This window comes from Pyxicephalus adspersus, chromosome 8 (genome assembly GCF_032062135.1).
Source record: "Pyxicephalus adspersus chromosome 8, UCB_Pads_2.0, whole genome shotgun sequence".
Classification (NCBI taxonomy): Eukaryota; Metazoa; Chordata; class Amphibia; order Anura; family Pyxicephalidae; genus Pyxicephalus; species Pyxicephalus adspersus.
The window spans coordinates 11,450,984-11,474,826 of record NC_092865.1 but is presented as its reverse complement, the minus strand read 5'-3'; the positions used below and the strand labels follow the sequence as shown (position 1 = coordinate 11,474,826).

Here is a 23,843-nt window from a genome sequence, read left to right as displayed (position 1 = left end):
GCACAGTACTATGAACAAACCCCTAATGGACTTATTTCAGCACAGATTTAGGCGATATAATGCTATGTGTGGAAATAGAAGGCTAGGACACCACCTACTGGCTTGATGGAGGACTATATAATAAAATATAATATATTTACTTACTGTATCATATGGGTAACTCGCTATACAGTTTTCCTAAATATTTTTTTGCATATGCATATTGCAAACTTTCTTACCTGGTGATCCTTCAAGTAACAGTACTTTGAATTGCTGACTGACAACACAAAACATTTTCCTCTAAACTAGTAGCAGAAGGTCAAATGCAGATGAGATGGATGTCAATTGCACCTGTCAATGAATTCTGAATAATCTCAAACTAATGCTATCAACACAAACCTAAAATCCATCTTGGATCATAATAGATAAAAAAAATGAAGAAAACCGCTACACAATCTCTTTGTGGATTTTATGCCCTCCAAATTCTTATGGCAGTAAAATTACACTGTGCACAATCCATTCCCCCCAGCCTACATCTGCAGCCAAGCAAACATATACATCAGAGTGTCATTTATTGTAGACCAAACCATTGCAGGTCTCCGCCAGACATAAAATCTCATTCATAAAGGAATTCCCACCTGTCTTTTCCTGTTTCCTTCTTGAAAAGTTCATCGAACTGCAGCATCTTGTGGCGGGTGATGGTGTGCACTTTTAATCGAGGTAGTATCTTGTTGATGAGCTGCAGATTATTGAACACCAGTCCCTTGCCATCCCTCCGCATGTAGCTGCTGGGCCCCCAGAAGATGAAGACGGTGCCTTGACTCATGTTTAGCAGTTCATTGCGATTCCTCAATATCCGCTGGATGCTGGAGTGCGCAATCACTCTCAGGCTCGTTTTGTTGCCAACGTCCTGTCCGTAGCCCCGTGTGGGAGCATCATTCATACGTATTACGCACTCTGTCTGGTCAATCTTATTACCCAGTTTACTTCCTAGCAGATGCCCGGAGCTGGTCACCAGCGCACAACTCTTGCAGTGCATTTTCAGGGGCTGGAAAAAAAATATTGCAGTTGTTAAAACATATGGTGAATCATAAAAAGGGCACCATAAACACTCATATTTCACAGCTGGGTAACAAAAAATAAATATATGAAAAAAAAAGACTTTTATATATTTTTAGAAATCAGTTTGTTACTTAAGGTCCAATTGCCAGTGACAGGAAAAAAAAAAGGTTTATGCGCTAAAATTGTTATAGATGAGTCACGGTGCCGTTATTTACAGTCTGAGATTTGGAGTTGAAATCAAGGAGGCATAAATCAAATGACTGATAAAACAAAAAGCTAAAACATTAAACAAGAACCGTGTTCTAAACAAACTTTATGGGGTTGATTTACTAAAGGAATATGGGCTGTGAAACCACTGGCTAAGACTTGGTGGGGAGGTACGTTTCCAACGCATTTGATTATGATGATATATTAACTGCCGATATTGCTTCCTTGTACATTGTAGCTACCTGTAAAATGGCCAGTTCAGGTCGTCTTGATAAGTTTGTATATAACATTTGCCACCCTGGCCCAAAAGGACCCCAAATTTGGGCAACTGCAAAAAATATTAAGCAAAGTGCCTTCACCACGTCTCCAGCAGGTTTGATCAACATTTGGGTAAATTTTCACCAACATAGCGTGTGTCCAGTGCCATCTGAGTAACATTTTATAATTCAGGTAAGTGAATGGGTGCTATTACGTAATTTTTTTTCCCAATACAGACACAGAATAAATGGAATGACACCTAGAATAAATAAAAGGATTGGTATACTCAATAGTAATATTTTAGCTAGGTGAACAAAGTAGGCTTGATCAGCTCTTGGCTTTGTATATTTATTGGATGCCCCAGCAGTAAGATTTCCATGCCCTAACCACATATGTTGGGTTCTGATGACCCCCACCTACCTGCCTCTAACTGACCGTTTGTCCAAAAAGAATAATAAATCTAAAACCTATTTTTAAAAACTTAAACCAGTAGTCACATGAAACTCCAACCCCAATTTTTTTTTACTTTTAATTTTTTTTATTATTCTCTTTGGGCATTCACATCACATTCGCATTCACATTCCTGCCTGTTTCATATTGGCACTTCCTATTGGCTTTCAGCAGAAGGGTCTTGTACACAAGCAGCCGTAAATGAGTGGTCTGAAAATGGAAAATGGAGTTATCATTGTATCTGGATGATGCGTATTAAATACTTGAATACTTTTTTTTAACACTTGAATGCTCATTTAATTCCACCATCCAGGACCCATGACGGCTCGATTTTCATGAAGGGGTGGCATAGATGGCTCAGTGGCTAGCACTTTTGTCTCTGCAGCATTGGATCCTAGGTTCAGATCCCAACCAGGACACTATTTTCAGTTTGCATTTTTTACAAGTATTTTTTTGGGTTTTCCCCCACACCAAAAATGCAGTTAAATAAATTGGTTCACCAGAAACTGTCCCTGGTGTGTGTAGAAATAAGCAGCTCAGCCAAAGGCAATATGGATGCATACCAATAAAGAATTTGGTTGGAGTGGGTTGGGTTGTGTGGGAAAGAGACAGTTTTTGCCCTGAGTTGGGCTTGAATTCCTGACTGTTTCTGTTCTTCCTGTGGACTTGCCCATTTCCCAACAGATCCCTAATTGCTAACAGCATGCTGTGAGACATCTGCACATTTATGTTGCACTTTGGAACCGTCACCTCGGCTGTCCTCCACAACCCATTACAAGCTCTTTCTCTTCTCTATGTCCTCTTCCAGCTGCAAATTGACAGTTAATAGTGGGAGTCAGAGGGCAGCTTTCAGACTGTAATACAAAGTGCTTTTTCCATTCTATGAAACAAGGTTAAAGAACAATTCTGGGGAATAAGTAAATCCAATCAGTAGGCTACTAATGTTGTACAAAATGCACTGCAACTGTGCTAACAACAAAACATCCATTTAATTTACCTTAAAGAACAATTCCAAACAGGGCAAGGCTATCAGTGAGCTACATATGCTATCCAGAGAACACTGTAGATGATCTCAAAAGATCAAATTATTTTAAAGTTGCTTGATTTGTTTTATTGCCTAAGCACATGGTTTAAAGTGCACATACATTTTACCCAGCAAAAAAAAAAGGAAGAGAGGTTTACTTGATACCCCAATTGCTTATACACATCATATACCACCCCAATTGCTCCATTATTCACTCAAGTGATTTAAAGTACATGGTATATCTTGTTATGGGGAAGCATGGGATTCTCTCCCTGTCCTGCAACCAACTGCCGGTCTGAGAGCTGTCCCAATGCATTTGAAGCTCCAGTGGTTTCCTATGTAGCCAATTGGACATTCTTTGACCAGGACGGTTTGCTCATGCTTGATAGCTGACTGTGCATAACTGACTAAATCAGATGGTCTTTTACTAGAAATAAAGTTGGTGTGCCCTTCTGCAGGCTCAGTTATCCAAACTCCCCAGCTTCCTACATCATTTTCCAATTTACCCAGGAAGAAACAAAAGCATAGCGTTTTAATATATTCTGTATTCTTTACTCTAGATACAGAAAATATTAAAACAACTACACATCTTTTTTGCAGTACAGTAATATATAACTAAACTATATAAATATTTTCCATTTCTTGTCATTCCTCTGCATCTTCCCCAATCCCCTTTGAATACATGTCAAAAACATTGAGGGAACGCTTCAGAGAGAGCAATTTAATGGAACATTTCTGCTCTCCTAGAAAAATGTCACTTTCAAGTCTTTTCCGCCAACTTTGAGAATATCCTGCAATTAAAATATTTCCTTTCCTCCCGCAATCAGCATGTAAAACAGACTTGTCTCAGCTTTTTTTTTTTTTTATTTCCATTTGCAAAAGACTCTTGACACATTTGCTAATGAACAGGCTGCGGCGACACACGGGGACGCTAATTTTTATTTGTTGTCGATGCCGTACAGGCAAGTCAAAAAGATGTTCGACTTGAAAGTGAGAAACTCTTTTCACAGTTTGTTAGGCAAAGATGAATATATATTCTCATTATCCCGAACATCTGAATTTTGCTTCTTTCGCTCAGAATTAATGCACGCTGCTTCTAAGAAATAAAAGTTCAGAGGGTGCCAAAGTAACCAGATTACAAATGGCAGCCTTGAATAAAAAAGTTTATGAAGATAAAAAAAAAAGGAAATCAGACTCTGAAGTGTGTGAATGGAATTATATTCTAGCACAGCTTTTTCCAACTTTTTACCAAAGGGGAACAGTTAAAAATAATGCTTAGGTCTCAGTGTATCTATGTTAAAGCCAAATAATTTTGAGGTCGGTAAGAAAAGTGCCCCAAAGATCTTTGGTGTCATGTCATTGGTTTTACCAAATGAAGCTGACCCTGGAACCATGCAGCCACCATCGAATGGGAGCTCATAGAACCCCCAACATCCTTGTTAAAGCCAAATAATTGGGAGATCAGTAAGAAAAGTGCCCCTTACCTAGATGGTTATTGGAAAAAAAGCTCATTTTATGCAAGTGGACAAAATACCACCCTTACAGAAAGCTAAAAAGATCTTTGGTGTCATGCCATTGGTTTTAGCAAATGGATCTGGCCCTGGAACTATGTAGCCACCATCAAATTGGACCATACAACCCCCAGCATCCTCTGGAGGAACCCTAGTTGAGAACGACCTAGTGAGACTCTGAACATTAAGTAAAAAGTATGAGAGGACACACCCTGTCCATAAAGGTTTTAAGCCAAAACGTACCCAATAGGCCCTTTAATTTAACTCCTGGCAGAAGTAAAACTTAACAGAAGTTATTATTGTTATTATTATTATTATTATTAATAAACAGGATTTATATAGCGCCAACATATTACGCAGTGCTGTACATTAAATAGGGGTTGCAAATGACAGACTAATACAGACAGGAGGAGAGGACCCTGCCCCGAAGAGCTTACAATCTATGGTGGAGGAATTTACACACTATCCATGATTAAAAAAGCAAAGAAAGTATTTTATCAACCTGTCCACTCCCAACACCACCATAAAAAACCATAAAAAACAAACAATATATATATATATATATATATATATATATATATACAAAGTTTTTTTGCTGACCTACTGTCACAAAGTTAAAATGGTGCCGGTCCTGAGGGATGCACAACCGCTGAATTGGTTTATGAAGTTTATATGCCAGCTGCTTCAGCCTAAGTGTTAAAACCCTTCATAACAAGCTCTTCTCACATATGCTCATTAAAGTATTTTACGGGCATCACCTCCCACTTTTATTTCCATTTGCTTTGACTGTGGCTTTGTTTGTAGGCTGGCTCTGTTGACTTCTACGCAATGGATATACGGGACAGGCCCGTTAACTGTAAGCACCAATAAAAATCAACTTTACTGAGTGACTTCTGTTCTGTTCCCAATAAAAGTGTCCACTGGGAGAGATCATTATCAATCACTGCCTTATTGGAGAGGGAAATAGGATACAGAGATAACCCAAAGCTATCAGCCGGAGTAAGGGTGAATCTGGCTGAAGTAATCAGCGTTGAGAAAAAGGATGCGTGAGCAAAAGGATAGACGTGTCTCTAATATGGAGCAAAGGATCATTATGATAGATGCCATGGGGCCAATATAGGACGATGGCCTAGCTGTGGAAAGAAGCCTCTGACAGAATGTTAAGCACAGTCTGGTTTGACTAAAGTGGAAGAGAAAGGACACAGACCTGCAGCGCAATCTTTTCACTGTTCATCAGATCGGCTGCAAAAGACCAATAAAGTCAGACAGGTAATGCCCTGGACTTGGCACCTCTGTCACTGCCGCTCTCTGAGATAAAGAGCTCATTTCCAGCTTTTATTGGACTGAATGTCTGCAATGGTTTCAATCCAGTATTGCTTCACTGGAAGGAGGCAGAGAAATCGATAAATAGTCAGCTTCTCCTCACTTTATGTACCTGTTGTATGAACACAAAGGAAGGGCCCATTTAGGGCTGCCACAGTTTGCCAAGACCAAAACCAGATAGCTGCCGGAAATTGAGTTAAGATGAATAGTATGACACAACAGGCACCCCACACATCCTAAGGATGTAGCAAGATATGCATTTAGGCAAGTAGAGCATATGTCCCTCTCCATGCCAGTGCAGAAACATCCACATATATGGATGGCAATCCTTGGGGCCAAATCTCACCATTACATTTATGATAGAGATATGAAAAATCAAAACATCTGTTACTGAATGTGGTATTAGGCTGCAAATCACATCATTTGTGCAGCCTTTGCCAACATGTTTAACCCTGAAGAATCCTTGAAATATTTTTTAAGTTTCAGGGAACCCCTATTAAAACCAATAGGTAAAATAGCCTCTTAAATCAGTGGACAATGGAAAAAAACCCCACAGTGATGGCCAAATACCATCTCTATAGACATCTAAGAAAATAAAACATACAGCTGGCTCCAAGAAGGGGTGTTGGCCCAAGATCTATGCCTTCAAATGGGAGGTCAATCAGTTTGAGGAGCCCCTAGCAATCTCAGGAGGAATCCTAAGGTTTCACAGAACCCTGCCTGAGAATGGCTGATCCATGGGATATATTCTTGGGGTGTTATACAACCAGTTCTATGGTTACCAACAATGGCATTGATAAAGACTAGACGATCAGTGGTCTCTATAAATGGGAGCACTTCTGGTGCCTGGATTCAAGAAAGTTCTATGTTGTTTTAGAACTTCCACCTTAATTTTTGTATCCATCTAATTGTCCTTCAGGTTTGTAAGCTCCAGGACCTTGGAGTTGACTGATTGCTTGTCCACAAAAGACACGTTCTTCCATATTTCATAACTAAAAGTCCTTCATTGGACTGTTGTTTCTAAAATCAGTTTGGATGCTTACATTTACAGAATCCCTGTGCTCATTATTTAGAAAGCTCCCAGATGAACTCATATGAACTGTCTCTTGAACCATTTGTCAAACTTTCAGCTCTACAGGACTTGGTTCACAGCACAATAAATCTCCCAAAACCTATAAAACGGTTGATGCTGTAAATGCTAATTTATGATGTTGAATAAAGTTTTCACTTCAATGAATAACTGCCTCAATTTATCTCAGGGGGACCTTTCCACAGACTGATCAAGATGGACGTCTGGAGCCACAGTGAAACTTTTATAGGCCAGCTTTTGATTTGTGACAAGGCTGCAAAAATGGCTATTGCAATAAATATGCGAGTCTGGACGTCAACAAATGCACAGTTGAACATGTTCCCTGGGTTCAGAACAAAAGTGCAACAAATAATGGACTGACATCTAATCACACGTCTCTGTATTGATTGCTCTGCGGAGTGCTCTGTACGGGACGATGCCCGCACTGTGGCTGGCTCAGGTCCTAACTTACATTTTTGTCCGCAGCAAAGTGGGTTAGCAGATTGGAAGTGAAATGAAATCAATTTCCATTGACTTTCTATTGTTTCCCTGTGAGTGGGCCGTCATCTGTTTAATTGAATAATGAGGGAAACAGACACTAACTGCCATTGGGGACACTTTTAAGGATAATGTTGTTTATTTATTTATTTCAAATTAAGTTTTATTTGTATTTATTGGTTAAGGAAGGGTTCACTTTTATTAAAAAACAGTATTTTCTTTCACAATCCTGATTCATAATATCCAATGGTAGATGAAGATGAACAAAAGATGCCGCCGGGCATCCTATGGTATAGCCCCAGGTGTGCTGGCTGGCCATAGAGAAAAATGCCCACTTACAAGCACTGAGCTAGAGGCAATGATTTTGGACAGGACACGCTTGGCCCAGGGCAAGCTGCTTCAGTAGCTCAATGTGAGGCCAGATTACCACTTGGAAAGTTTTGTATCCAGCCAATGATTATTGCACATGGTTTGGGGCTTTAAGTAAAAAGATCCTTTCATTAAGTTTTCTGCAGCTTTCCCGCACCCTTGGCTGACAGTACAACCTGTTTTCATTAATACGTCTACAAATTAGTGTAATGTCCTGAAAAGTATTATCCTATTACAATCCACTGTAAAGAAAAGCTCAAAGTATGGGAGGGAAAAGCAAAAAAAGAGTGCAGAAGCACAAGATATTTGATACATTGAATACTTTGTTGATATCACTAATACTTGATGTATAATTGCCATTGTCCTTTACAAATTGACTTCATACTCCTGAATAAGCGATATATATGTAAAACTCCATGAAACGCGTTGGGTTCAAACATTTTGTTGCACTAGAATTATTCACAAATAGTCTACAGCCAATGAAATTTGAAAAAAGTCTTTTATAAGTTATGCCAATATATCCGGAGCCACCTGTTGCATTGAGTTGTCAAAAATAAGATATTGGGCCTGATTAGGTAAAACTCTCCAAGACTGGAGAAGATAGACTATCATGGGAAAACCTTGGTCATCCAACAAACATGGAATGAATCTAATCCAGTTCTGAAAAGATTTGATAACTAATAGCACATGCTTTTTTAGAAATCCATTCTAGGTTTGCTGGATCACCCAGGTTCTTCATGATAGTCTATCTACTCCAGTCTTTGAGAGATTTGTTAATTTAGGTCTATTGTTTTTAAACCAACTTTCTTGGTTACAAGAAAGTACATTGTTTTGTTAGTCTAATATGTAACTCAAGTATGTAACGTCCATAGAAAATTGAATTGTATTTGTCTTTTTTCAATTGGCTGGTATATTGCAATAGGGATGTGGTATGTTGTCACTCGTAGTACAGACCAACCCATTTCACACATATATATATATATATATATATATAGGGCCACCTTTATGGGACGACAAGGGGTTTTTGTACCGGGCCCCAGTTTCAAGAGCTTGAAACTTTTAGATAGGACAGAGGGGGATCCAGGAGATTTATCTAGAATAGAATCTAGATCCTGGGTGCAAATCAATTACTGCCATTAAAACACATTGACCTGGAAGATTCCCTGTTTTATAAATCGAGCCCTTAGCATTTATTATGTAAGCCATGCAATGCTTGGCAGCCTGTGTAACCTGACTAATCAAGTTGATTCTAATAGAAGAAAGAAAGGGGGTAAGACCAGGGGTGTAATGGGGCGAGCACAGGTGGGAACTCTGTGCCCTCACTTTTTTCAAAAATGGGCATGCGTGCCCTCTTTAATTTTGCAAAAAAATTTTTGGTGGTCCGCAGCTCTGGCCGGTCTGGCCGCCCACGGGGCGAGGGGGAGAAAGACCCTGCTGGGAAGGGGGTGCACCAACCAGAGCCGCGGACCATGTCTCCCGTATAGAATTGCAGGGCGGAGGCCGGGTTATCTCTCTGATGGGAGAGCGGACGGGTTCTGGTTTCATTACGCCAATCTGATCTCTCCAAGGCAATGCGAAGCAATAGGATACTATTTAATTTTTGGAAATACTACATTAAAAAACAGAATATATATTAACAAATGCTAAATTCCATTTTTAATAAAGGGCAATACTGTACGTTATTACCAAGGAAAGGAAATCTATAAACCCTCCCTGCCTTTCCCTGATCTCTCCTCCACCTAGGCCCATGTGTCAGCGGTGCTAACCAGGCCGGTGTGATGTGAATGTGGATGGAGCAGTAACTATGTTATTCCGCACCATGCCAGAGGGGATTATTAAGCAGGCTGCTATCTCAACACCGAGACTTTCTTGAAACAAAGCCGAGTTGTCATGACAACCTGTACTGCGGAATTCTAAATGAAGAGAAAAAAATATGAATTTATCAGTTTGTAGTTGTAAAGTCCTTTAATTAGTTCTAGATACTCATTATACACTAAATAATGATTGCGAGCAATATGTCGCCTCGCGCTCGCACTCCCACCGCTAATCGTATGTGTCTTGGCAATCAGACGTATGTAATTAATACTTATCAGCGCGGCTCTGAAATGTTTTGTCTTTTCACACGTCAGCAGTTTTATGCTAATCACCTATCAGATAATAGAGGAGAGTGATGTGTGCGCAGTAATTCCTGCGTTTACCTATCTTACCTCCGGAGATATCATCAAAGACAGGAACGAGCCTGAGATGATATGGCAAATATTCCATATGTTTTCCTAACATGCTGCTCTTATATTCAGATTACACAGAACATTGCTGTATTGTAAAGAGAATATTGTAAAGAATATATAAAGAGAATTCTGATATTGTAAAGAGACTCTGTCACCAACTTAGAAAATTTCAGGTAAAGGCACAGAAAAATCAAATGTTTTAATACTTACATGCAACATTTTTTTTACCTTTTTCCCTTTTTTTCTTTCTTTCTGTTGTCCTCTCTTTCTTTCTTTTGTTCTCTCTTTTTTATTCATTCTCTCTCTCTTTCCTTATGTTGTTCTCTCTTTTCTTTAACTCTCTCTCTCACTTTTATTCTCTCTCTCTCTCCATCTCTTTCTTTAATTCTCTTTCTTATGTTTTTTTTTATTCTTTCTCTCATTTCTCTTTTTCTTGTCTCGCTCTCTCTTTCTGTAAATATCTCACTCTCTTACATTCTTTTGCTCTCCCTGTTTCTTTCATTCTCTTTCTTTTATTCATTCTTTCTCTCTCCCTCTTTTTTAACTCTCTCTTTCTTTGGTTCTTTCTCACTTTATTTTGCTTTCTCTTTTGTGCTCTCTCTTTAATTCTGTCTCTTATACTTTCTTTCTTTCTTTCATTCATTTTCTTTCTTTCTTCTTTCTTTCTCTCTTACTGTAAATCTCTCTCTCTTACTTTCTTTTGTTCTCTCTCTTTCTTTTATCCATTCTCTCTCTCTCTCTCTCTCTCTCTCTAATTTTCTTTCTTACATTTGTTTGTTCTTTCTCTCTTTCTTTCATTTTCTCTCTTTCTTCTCTTGCTCTCTCCTTCTGTAAATCTCTTACTCTTCTACATTATTTTGTTCTGTCTCTTTCTTTCATTCTCTTTCTTTTATTCATTCTTTCTCTCTCCCTCATTTTTAACTCTCTCTCCCTCTCTTGCATTCTTTCATTCTCTCTCTTTGGTTGTCTCTCACTTTATTTTGTTTTCTCACTTTCTTTAATTCTGTCTCTCTTGCTTTTATTCATTCTTTATTTTTCTCTCTTCCTTCTTTCTCCCTCGCTTTCTGTAAATCTCTCTCTCTCTCTCTCTCTCTCTCTCACTTTCTTTTGTTATCTCTCTCTCTCTTTCATTCTCTCTCTTTCCTTCAGTTGTTCTCTCTTTTTAACTCTTTCTCTTTCTAAAATTCTCTCTTATACTTTCTTTTGTTCTTGTTCTCTTTCTTTCGTTTTCTCTCTTTCTTCTCCTCCTTCTTTTATTCATTCCTTCTCTTTCTTTTTCTTTTTTTCATTCTCTCTCTTTCTTTTGTTATTTCTCTTTTTCACTCATTCACATTCTGCCTCTTTCTCTCATTAATTCTTTCATTTACTCTCACTCGTTTATTTTCACTTTCGTTCTCTTTCTATTTATTCCTTTTCCTTTTTTTCTCTTCTGTTCTCCCCCTTTTTTTTTCTTTCCAAAAAATAAGTCAAATTCAGTCAAGTCACTAGGGTAGTCCTCTCCCTCCTTGCATGGTAACAGCCCTCACCTACCCTGGGAGTGTCTAATTACTGTATGTGCTGACCCAGCTTCCCTGCTCCTCCCCTCATCATCTCACAAAACTTTTTTTTATAGCTGCTAGAGGAAGAGGTAAGGCAAATCCTACACTTAAATGACAGCTCTAGGTCTGATGGAGCTCTTGATATCACATCCAAATTAGCGGTACCCCATCTGAGGACTTTTGGGAAGCTTTTACAAGTAATTAATATGCTCAGAATATACTGGGTGGTCTGGTTCTCTTTAAATGAACATTTTGCAATGGTCGACAGATGCCCAAAGGTGCCCGTGGACTATCATCACATTCACTAAGCTAAGAAATGTGAAAAGTGAAGCTTTTGTATTCCTTTAGTAAATTACTCCCAGTGTATCATAGGGCAGTTTGGGTGGTGTGTCTTCATTTCATTGGAAAGGGTCCCAGGGCCCATATGATCCATCTCTGGTATAAATGGTTCACTTAGTATCAAAAGACCCCTGCACAAATGTAATATCTGCCAGAGCACAGGAGGGAGGTTGCACAGACATGGTCACATGACATGATACCCTCCTAGTTTAGACTGAGTTGAGGTTGAATATTGAAGTAAGTACTAATAGTGCTACAATTGCCAGGTGTGGCTGACTTTGATTTCTATGCATTGCCACTTTAAGAAATATAAAAACCTACTTTTAGGTTGTGCTCTTTCTGATTGCAAAATTCTTTCAATGCAAAGTTTTATTGGAAGCAGAAAACATTTAAGGGCTGATCCTCCACACTCGGGTGTCATTTTTAGCTTTGTCTGGGAAGCTGTGTACTGTGTGTGTAAATTTCATTCACCGATCAATAATCCTGATGCGTTTCACCTTTCAACTGCCATGATTTAATAAAAGTGACTTCCCACCAGGGCTGCTATTTGCTTAGAGATTACCCATCTAATTTCATAATCACTCCAGGACAAAGCTGAGTGACCATATAATGGCCCAGCATGGCGCGTACGTGAAGACTTTCTTAACATCATTATGGCTCAGACTCCATAGGCGGCATAGGGGTGCAAACGGTGAAACGCATTTTGCATATATATCCCTTGCTTGCAATGCACTTTTTAAAGCTGTACTGGATTTCTGCCACAATCAGCACAGCATACTTGCCATTTATTGTACATGCTTACCTATGTGCAGCTGCCCTGCATCAATGACAGGTCCAGATCATCCTGGGTTGGCATCATCTTCACAACCTGCTCAATGCAGACTTCCGAGAGGATGGCGACCCCTTCAGCTATTGGATAGCCACTGATTATATACGTGTTACTCATGTGCAGGGGTTTCATTGTCCCCAGTGTCTGGCTATGTATGGGGCACCGTTGCACACAAATTCCAGGTTTGCTGGATTACCCAGCTTCACTGATAAAAGTGTATCCTCTCCAGCCTTGGAAAGCTTTAATAAATCAGGCCCATTGATTCAACAATGTTTAATAAAATACTTTTTTTTTTTAAATTCTAATTTTTCATTCCTTGTTGCAGCATAAAAGACCCTTTATTAGTATATATTCTGTATATCCTATAATAGGAAGTGTCTAAACTAGGACCTTCTTGTTGGTATCATCAGATATTCTAATAAGGAAAGCTGCTAATTTAAAAAGTTGTTTTTTTTTCAATTACATTAACATGTTTAGGTTAATATGGGATTTTAGCAATTTGTTTTTAAAAAAACCCAATCATGTGATATACAGATGACCACTAGAGGCTGCATCAGTAAAACCATACACAAAAAATATAAAGATAAAAATATGAACATGTAATTTACATTAAAAAAAGGATTTTGTGTTTATGATGATGACGCAGAGCGTGCACATATTGTAAATCATGCCAACCTTTCCCTTTTAAGAAAGCAGACATGCCATCGTCCATTTGTCTTAGAAGAGTCATGAAAGACTAACACATTAATAAATCTTTCAGTTGACAGATCGGTTGAACATCTCTTACCCCCCGACATTAGAGGAGGCCTCAGTTTTTACTCATCTGTGCATCTGATTGACACGGCGAGTCTGCGGATCAGACAGCGCTCCTGTTATGTAGGCAATTGCCTTTTGCATTTGAAGATATAAAGATTGGAAGCCGGGCTTTCGGATGACAGAGAGAAAATTATCTTCATTGATATGGAGCCTGAAGGAATATGAACATTCTGCCTTGATCCTGCAGCTTGTGGTGTATTGTGGTGGAAAGCGGCTGTAGCCAGCTCCGAACAAAGATTCCAGTGTGGTTTTAGGACATTTTACAGATAAATTCAGTCTACCACTAATGAGGAGAGCGGAAATGTCTGCATTACACATCCCACTCAAGAACGGGTTTAGACAAACTGGGACAAATTTGAAGAGGGGCCCCATATCCTCGTCATTCTGGCTCTATGCACCCCTTGGCATTCTGCCAGCTAGGAGAATGGAGAAAATAGTGGCCTTTGGCAATTGCCAAATTTGCCACCCTCCCCCCAAACCCAACCCTGGGGATGTTTCCTATGACTTTTTTACTGTTGGCACTTTGGACCTTCAAGTTCTTTTTTAGCTCCCGCAATCAGGTTGACCTGCTTAGATAGAAGTCACCTGGATTTTGACTATTTCAGGAGTTTATTAAAAAGAAGTTATCTGGGATTAGGTTCTGATGGTGGAGGAAGATATTTTCCAATGCAACACTCATTTCCTGTAATCCCTTCCACCGGAGGAGGGAAGACTTCTAAACCAGCATTGGCTGATTGCGCAGATAAAGTTAGTTGGATCTGAGCTGTGCGGGAAGTGCAGGTAGAATATCAAATGTCTACGTGGGGAATGTTTGAGGAAATGTGTGTATAGAGGAAGAGGAGAATGAGGTCAATCATCTGCAAAGAGATCATGAGGACACCTGAAATGTAGACAAACAATAACAGAATATGGGAACACGAGAGAGAGAATGAACAAATGAACGAGAGGTAATGCAAGAGACGGAGAGAATGAGAGAAAGGGATAGGAATAATATTAGAGATAATAGGGGAGGGAGAATGGGAAAATCATTGAGGGAGAAGGAGAGTGAGAGAGACAATTAGTGAGGGAGAAAATGAGAGATGAGAGAAAGAAAAAAAGGAAAGAAGGGGAGAGAGAGAATAAATGAGAAAGAGAATGAAAGTGATAATGAGGGAGTGAGAGTGAAAGAGGGAGAATGTGAATGAGAGATGATGTAAGAAAGAATGAATGAAAAAGAGAAAAAGTGGAAAATAATTAAGTGATAAAGAGAGGAAGAATAAATGGGAGAAGATGAAAGAAGAAATCAATGAATGAATGATGGATACAATGAGTAAGAGAGAGAAAGAAAAATATTATGAGGGAGAGACAAAAAAAAAGAAATACAGAAGTAAGAGAGAAAGGAGTTGCTGAAAATGTGAAAGCAAGACAACAGAAAAAAGAATGAATAAAGAGATAAAGAAAGACTGAATTAATGGTAATAAAAGAGAGGTAAAGAGAGAAAGAAATAAAGAATGAGACATAAAATGAAAGAAGAGGGAATTATAAAAAAAGAAAGAATAAAAACAGAGAAGGTGATAAAATTAATTAAAGTATGATTAAACAAATGAAAGAGAAAGCAAATATGAAAGAAGAAAAAAAGTAGAAATAGTGAATGTAAGTGATTATAAAAGAGAAAGATTGAATGGTGAGAAATATAATAAAAAAGGGAATGAAGGGAGGAAACAAAAAGAATGGGTGAATAAATGAGAGAAAAATAAGAAATGCAAAAGGGGCAGAAGACAAGAATAATGCAAGGGAGAGGGAGAATGGATGAATGAGAAATATTATAAACTCTTCAACCTATTGGGAGAAGAGGAATGAATGGTAAACCACCTGCCACTAATTAGGGGAAACAGGAGACACCACAGACTCATTTGCCTTTTATACGAGTAGTATAAAGTCAACTAAGATGGGGTCAGGGTCTTGGTAATACTAGTATTCAGGTGATATTTGTAAATTCCAACGCGCTTCACAGGACAAACCTGCTTCTTCAGGGCACATATCACATATAATACAGAAGAAACCTGTCTGGTGCTTGGTTTCAAGGAATAGAATAAGGAGAGAGACCCAATCCTGGATCTGAAACACAGCAAACAGGTGGGAATGCAGCCCAATAAAAAAGGGAATCACCCTTGTAGGGGTTTCAATCCTTAGGCAGAAATATGTGAACAAGTGAAAAGTTTTCAATGGCTTAATACTTCCTATTGTTTGTTAGTTAATGTGCAATTTTAAGAGCAGTGGTGGCCAACCTTTTGTTTGTCACGGACCACTAATTTTACGGGCTCCGGACCGTGCATGCATGGGGAGCCATGTGTCACTCAAATGGGAAGACACTTCCCCATAGTGACTTCATGTGCCAGAATGCGCCGAGCCTGCGTTCTGTATGGTTGTATGGGGGACATGGTCCGTGGCTCTGGCGGGTGTGCCCCCCCGAGCGTAGTCCTTCTCCTGACCCTGCTGGGGGCTCACTGGCCAGAGCCACTGACCACTGGGGGCGACCGCTGTTCAAGGATGGAGGAAGGGAGCTGGAATATTGTTCATTTGGGGTCCCCACTTCACATTTCCCTGGGGCCAAACCTTGCCTGCCTGTGTTTTGCTCACACAGGGTAATGCGGCGGGTTCACTTTATTCGGTGGCCCCACCACCTTTCATTTTCCCTTTCATTTTTATGTTCAGCCACCAGAAGCAAAGAACGTTGTGTAACCTCCAATCACAGCTGAGCGTTCCTTCCCCCGGGTGACAACTCCGGCTATAATTATGAGGTTTATTGAGGCTCAGCAAACAAAGGAACCACATGAGATAGAGAGAAATGACCAGTTCATGGGGAAAAAGAGACTTTCAATAATTAAATATCCATTTCCTATAAAAATACCGATTTCTGCTACACTTATGTTTCACAATTGAACGTTTTTATAATAATAATAATTATAAGGTAAAATCCTAAAACCCTTCAATATCCCCACTAAAGCCAAAGCATACAAAGACAGATTTAGGATTACTGCGCACAGTAGAAAGCGGCGTCCAGAGAGCGGAAATGACGTTCGTTACCATAGCAACAATTTACACTACAGAAAACATAGAGTACGCAAGAGTCACATAGAAACAACTGCGACAAGTGTAATATTGAATGAAGAGCTATTCATAATATAGAAACATAAAGGTAACAATGAGGGCATGAAAAACAATGTATTAAAGTAGAACTAAAGTTCCACTTTTACAAATGCAGACCGTCATTGCAGAAAGAAACAGGCAATAAATAATATTATTGTGCAATAATCTACAAAAATTGCCCTGTTTTGTTTTTAGTTTTTTTCATGTTCTTTTTCCAAGTTATTTATTGTCATTTACTTATATGTTCTGATAAATCTACGGACTCCGAATCTCCAGCATGTAATTCCCTCATTTTCCTGTAGGGTTCTTTTTTTATGGAATATTACAGATTTGTTACATTGTATCACTGCCAAGCCACAGTTTAACTAGACCTGACCTCAAATATTTACAGCTGACCAGCTTCCTGCCTAGGGGCTGCATTTTAAGATGTTTTAGCCTCAACTTCTTACTAATATAAATTAAAAAGTAAATATTTATTTTTCTTAATATATTATATATCCTGTTTTTTAAAAAAATAAAAATATGTTTATTTTTTTCCTATAAATTCTTTATTTCCTTTGCAGTAAACTGCATATCCTTAAAGCCAGTGGCTACAATCCATGCTCCATTCAGAAAGTTGTCATTTGTAACCACTTCATTGTGCTGTAGAGCGCTGAGGCCACAAGTGTAATGCAATGCATCATGGGACATGTAGTTTTCTTATCAGCTTTCTGGTGCCCTCTAGTGTTCAGCCAGAAATATAGAATAGAATATAATGGGTAAAACCAACAGCAGCCTCTACAAGTCTCAGATTAGCAGTGATTTCAGGTTATTGGGTGCATGGTGAAAAAATAAGGAAAACCACCAGCAGAATTCACACAGACTGACTGCAAAAATTAAGAATAGGAACACATAAAAAAAAAGATATATGTTTATTATTTTATATGTCTGATTGTGATTTGGTTTGTTTTTATTATTTCTGATGACTGGGACTTTAGATCACTTTTACATTTCTTCCCTCCAGTCTTTCTAAATAGGCTCCCAATCTCCCCGCAGTCTTGTGCATCCCTGATGGTGGCACATTGCACACATTATAGGGCAGATTTTCAGTATTTGGGCCCAGAGTGTAGATTACTTTTTTGGCCAAGCAATCGCATTGCGTGCGGGATGTGGATAGCTCAGCGGCCGTCCTGAAAAATAATTTACACTTTCCTGAAGGAGCGCCTTTTGTTTAAGTAAAAGAACAGGTGACAAAAATCCTGGAAATTGTTTTCAGTCTTGCTAGTGTAGGCAGCGGTTATATATTAAGGATTTCTGCTCCAGGGACTAGCGCTGCCATATTTCATGCTCTTTACAGAACAATGCTTTAGGTAGGTATCACCGACTGGTAACAGCTGCCACCCAGCGCGGGCACGGCTCTTGGAAAACAGATTTCTGTGGGACAAATACTGAATATTAGTGGGCGGAATACAAATCTCTGATTAGCAGTGGTTTCAGGTTAATGGGAGCATGGAGAAGTTTTCGGCCTATTTGCATTCATAAAGCACAGAAAAATAGAAATAAAAGCAACCGTTTCTGGATCAGATCAGGGCTTTGTTTAGCCATCATCTAGGTTCAGAATGTACTGAGATGCCGGCCCGGTGATGACCCATACCAGGGTTGCATTATGAATGCCATACACAGACCAGCCCATGCTGCAGCCCCTTACCATGTGACTTGTTACAATTTTGCAATATGATCATTGATAGAAGGAGACTAACATAAAGCTTCCACCTGCCTGCAGCAGACTGATGACATAATTTCAACCTAGACAAAGTCGCTGGACTAAAGTTTTATTAGTAGACTTTTTTTTAACAATGTTGCTGCATATCTTGACACATCATTCATTTATTCAGGTTTTTCAACTCTAAGGTGTTACATCTGATCTGGTTATTTTGAAGCAATTTCTGGGGCTGATTTGGAAGCTAATTTGTCCCAGGATTTCCCATTTTGTTGATAAACATGTCACTTGAATAGATGATAATAAGATGCAGCAAGGCGATGGTGCTCGTATATCACTCCAGGTGTCATATGGCGCATTGCAATAATGGAAGATTCTTTATATATCACTGAAGTAGGACAAGTAAAAAAATCTGAATCCTTTGGAGGTCGCTGGCAGCTTCTCTGGCTGAATCACTAATTGCTTCATAATAATTCTCTGATCTGCACCAGCAACACTTATCCTTACGGCACATTTGATAAGAGGCACTTCTGCCGTATCATCGTGAAATAAAAAAATGCTGGACATGAATAGGGTGGGGGTTAAATTTCAAGATGTTTGGACTGATGAGACCAGGACACTTTAAAGGGAAAGGATGATGTATGGTCTGTAGGAAAATATTTTTGTGCAACTACTGCAACAGTTAAAGCTGAACTCTGTCATTAAACTGGGTCTATATATATCTATATAGCAGGTCTCTTCTTCTCTTAAATTGCATTGTGGTTTTTCTCCTGTACAATCTTTAAATGAATCATTCATATCCAGCAGCTCACATTCCCCATCACATTTCTAGCTGGTGGTCTAGCAGCATCATCAAGCCCATTCTTCTCTAAATGGCTCTCCCCAATCTCTTATTGACTTCTAGACTGTTGCTCCATTAAAGAAATCAAAAGCCACAGTCATTAAGAATTAATAAAGAGCAACAAGCGCACAATCATATAGTGTATAGAGTAAAAAAAAGTTGTTCTTATTATAGCCAAGTGTTGGTTCATGCAGTCAAATCCCAGGGAATCGTTACAGACCCTGGGATTGGAATTTCGGGTACTGGAATAGTTAGCTATGGCTATTATCCTTGTGTCCTTGTGTTTCTCTGCCTATGGGAGGAGGAAGAGCAGATGCAAGCAATTTAATTATTTCCAGGAGTAAGTGGTCCTGTTTGCTGCACAGAACAGTGATGTCAACACTACCGTATGCACTATTTTCCTATGAGATCATGAGAGATAGTCAAAAAGTGCTGAAAATGGGACTTTTATGCAACTCACACTTGTACAAATAACACACAAGTTGCATTGAGCCAATCGAACTCTGCAAATTGCAGTTTGATTGGCTCATCTAGAAGTCAATATATGTGATTTGCATAAAAGTTGAACTGTCGGTATCTCATTGACCATCTGTAGAGCCTAGGATGACCCACCCCCAAGGAATGTGCTCATTACATCTCGATCTTATAGGAAGACAAATAAGCCTGATTTATCAAAGCTCGCCATAAATCGAGAAGATAGACTATCATCGGTGAACCTGGGTTATCCAGCAAACCTAAAATGGATCTGGTCCAGAATTTAAAATATTTGCCAACTAATACCAAATGATTTTAAGAAATCCATGTATGGTTTTTGGCGGATCACCCAGGTTCTTCTATAATAGTCTATCTTCTCCAGGCATAGAGAGCTTTAATAATCAGGCCCAAAGCTATTGTAAGCTAGGGTAAGGCTTCTTTAGAGGTGAGTTCTTCTTTTTGCCTTTGTGAAGCTGTTTCTTGAAAATACTGCATCTGAACAAATAATCTGTTTCAGCCTGGGGTTCTGGACTTCAAATCTCGGCTTTTTCAGCAATACAATTACTGTGTTCCAAATGTCCCTAATTTATGAAGATTCCCTTTTCTTCGCCTTCTTCCCCTCATCCGGACTCTGTGTGGCTTTTCTTTTCTAACACAAAATTCTGCATTGAAATGAATTACTGTGACTGTATTTTTTTTTTTTACCATTTGAAAAATAGCCGCTGCAAATGGATCAATTACCTAGGGCCATGCTTTGGGCACATTTCTTTGTTCACCTGACAAAGGTAATTTATTTTATTTCCATTTTATCAAAGTCGATGGCTTGGTGAACTTTTTGCTGTCTTATTGGTTTTCAACCAAATACACGCTGCCGATGGATCATCCAAAAATCTACAATTAGCTGATTGCAGCAACAGTTTTTGTGCTGTCCACATACAAAATCTGTTTGTAGACTATTAATGCTCTACAGAAAACTGGGTACCTGTAAAATGGTTTAAAAGTAAATTTACTTTACATGAGTTTTACACAAATAACTATGAAAAGATTAGACTGATTTTTTTTGGCTACATTGCCCCTGGATAGGAATTTAGGCAACGGTGCAGTGGCTGTAGAAGGGGAATTCCAGGCTCAAGACCCATCCATCCAATGCTCCGGGAGTCAACCATGTGTATGTTTTGTGTTTAAAGGATCAAAACTTAACCAGTGTGCATGATATTGTTATCCTCCTCATATAACAGCATTGGGGCTTGGTGATTGGCCAAGAACTGCACCTTAGAATGAGGTCACATGCTCCCCCATAATGGCTATTTTATTTCAACAAAGCAAGTAGGTATAGGTGGGGCAAGAGGGGGAGTAATAAACAAATAGAAAAAAAGGGTTTACACAGTAGACGAACTTCCCACGTGGGGACGCTGCATGTAAGCCAAACAGAATAGCAGTGGAAGCCGGAGGAAATCCTAGTCATTGGCCATAACATGGCTTTAAACGAAAGATTTGGGACCTACTATGACTGATTGCGCCTGTATATGTTTATCAACACATTAAGTGACGTTACAAGGAGGACAAATACCGGATTTATTGCTCTTTGAATCGTATTTCAAAAACACTGCTGTCCTTGCCTTTCCTCACCCTTTGAGGTGGGGCTTTTTGTAGGAATCAGATATTTCTGTCTCTCTTTATTGCCTGAAGAAGCGATTTTAAACCGTGAAACGTGTCAAAAATCAGCAGGGTATGCCCTTAGGATTGGGCAACCCAGACAGGAATATGTGATTGTGTCTGTCGCACATATTTTTAGTGGGTTTTAATGTAAATGTTCTTAATGTAATTGAATAAGGATATACATAAGGTATAAATTTGTTAATTGAGTATTAGTGGCCCTGAAAGTCACATTTATTGAGGTAAGTCCTCAAACCCCTATTTCTTGTTTAATTAGGGATGTGGCCATGCATTAATTAGGAGGTTGGTTATACTCTATTTACTCTAAAGTATCATTGTGTCCTTTTATTAATTTCCTATAGGACCGGACTGTTTTTTACATAGTATCATCACACATTTTGGGCGTACAGAGTGGCCATTCTATCATGTCAGCACAACTTTGTCCTGAAAGGATGAACGTTGTGCAACAATCCCAACCCCACCAGTGGAGGAATGAAAGAATATTCTAGTGTCATCATAGGAGGAGGCAAATGTGTGGCTAGAGAGGCAAACCGCACCATGGGCATCCAGATTTGCATGAGGCTGCAGTGAAAATCATCAGGCAATATTTGCTTGTTGTGACATTCTGTTTTTGGTAACTGCACTGTGATCTGCCACAACTGTGTGCAAAAAAAGGATCCCCAGCCTCTCTCACAACATGATGGAAGAGGTTGGTACTGTCATTGAGCCCGCTGCATAACACTATGGCTCACCGCTGGTCTGAAATGGCTCTTACTGCGCACACTGCTGATCATTTTGCACAATTTTTTTTTTAAACCCAGTGTTTCTCAACTAGGGATCCTCCAGAGGTTGCTGGGGGTCCCTTGTGCAATGAACAATTTGTGACTACCAGTTCAGTTTAACTGACTTCAGTGATCTTTGGCTATCTGTAAAGGTGACATTCTTACCAAATGCCAGTAATGTAGAAGGCATTGTTCCCACTGACCACCACACTAATATACTGTATACTGTGGATATAGTAATTATAGGAGGGGTTCCCTAAAGACCTGAAAGTTATTTCAAGGGTTCCCCCATGTTAAAAAGGTCAGAAAACACTAAATTAACTTTTGAACCCGATCTCTAGGCACCAACGTCCAGTTTAATCAATTCTCTGCCCGCTACAGCCTCCATCACTCTTAGTTGCAACCCTCCCCCCTTCCCTCAAGATAATAATAGTATGGCACCTTTACTTTTCAAGAATTCCCCAACTATGCTTAAGGGGTTCAAATCAAGCAACTCATCTGAACTGTCTTCAATCCTCTTTATATACCAGTCTGAAAACAATGAAAACCCCAAATCACCTTTTGCATTGATTTTCTTTTGCATAATTCTTTCTTGTATTGCGTGCCCTGAAAATATACATCTCAATCAACATTCATATAAAGACCATCAACACTAATTTCAAATCTTCTGTAGAAGCTAATGCAAATGGAAAGGCCATGAATGAACTGTTGATATTTTCACAATGTGAGGCACCCAGTCCAGGTTCCATTTATTCCTGCTGTCATTGAGCTATGCACAGAACTGGAAATGCTTTTGTATTGTTGGAAAATATAAAGACTGGCATTTAGGCAGAAATGCAGACAGATATAAAAATATACCAATCAGTGCAGTTATGTCATCATTTATAAATCAAGGACATTCACCTGAATATAACTTGGTACAAAACTTTTATATTCCCTTATACATCAGCATTTGGAGTTAGAGAGGGAAGGGGCAACAGTGGGAGCCAGTCAATGGGCCTGATTTATTAAAGTTCTCCAAGGCTGGAGCGAATACACTTTCATCAGTGAAGCTGGGTGATCCAGGAAATCTGGAATGGATCTGATCCAGGATTAAAAATGGATTTGCTAAAAACTTTTAGCAAATCCATTTCAGGTTTGCTGGATCACCCAGCTTCACTAATGAAAGTGTATTCTCTCCAGCCTTGGAGAGCTTTAATAAATCAGGTCCAATGTCTTTACACATATGTTAATAGGGAACATGCTGATAGAAGAATGACCTTTCTGTATTCTGCTGATCATTCATTGTACAATCACAAGCTTGGGTGAGAAGCTGACCCATTTGTGTTGCCTAAAACTGAGACAGGAAAGAAAAAGAGCAATAAACTCATCAGTCTGCTTCTTCTTCTTTACTGCCCAATCACAGGTTAAGTAAGTGGACAAAACCAAATTCAAGTCAGTTTGCATGACTTTTCCACTTGTTTCCCTTGCACCTAACAATTGTATTGTTGTGTACACTGCATGGCGTGCATGCATGGATTGTATGAAAAATGCTGAAAATGGAGTTGGGTACAGGGATTCTGCAACTCCAATGCACATACACAGCAGATAGGTCATCAGTGGTCTCCCAATGGTCAAAAACAAGGAGATGGCAGGAAGGCAACCCAAAGCCAAGTCTGCCATGCACACCATGGCAAAAGATGGTGACCTTTGGGCATGCTTGTTAAATTTGTAGTAAAGAAAAGTCAGATTGCCATGCTGCCTGTGCTGTGTTGCAGGGCTT

General features: G+C 39.2%; 1 protein-coding gene across 1 annotated transcript in view; it reads right to left on the bottom strand.

Moving 5' to 3' along the window:
* ST6GALNAC5 (ST6 N-acetylgalactosaminide alpha-2,6-sialyltransferase 5) overlaps positions 1-23,843 on the bottom strand; it is a 107,588-nt gene that overhangs the window by 19,059 nt on the left and 64,686 nt on the right. The window contains exon 3 of the mRNA XM_072419496.1: positions 618-1,027. Coding sequence (XP_072275597.1) covers positions 618-1,027 — 410 coding nt within the window. The remainder of the gene's footprint in view (positions 1-617; positions 1,028-23,843) is intronic.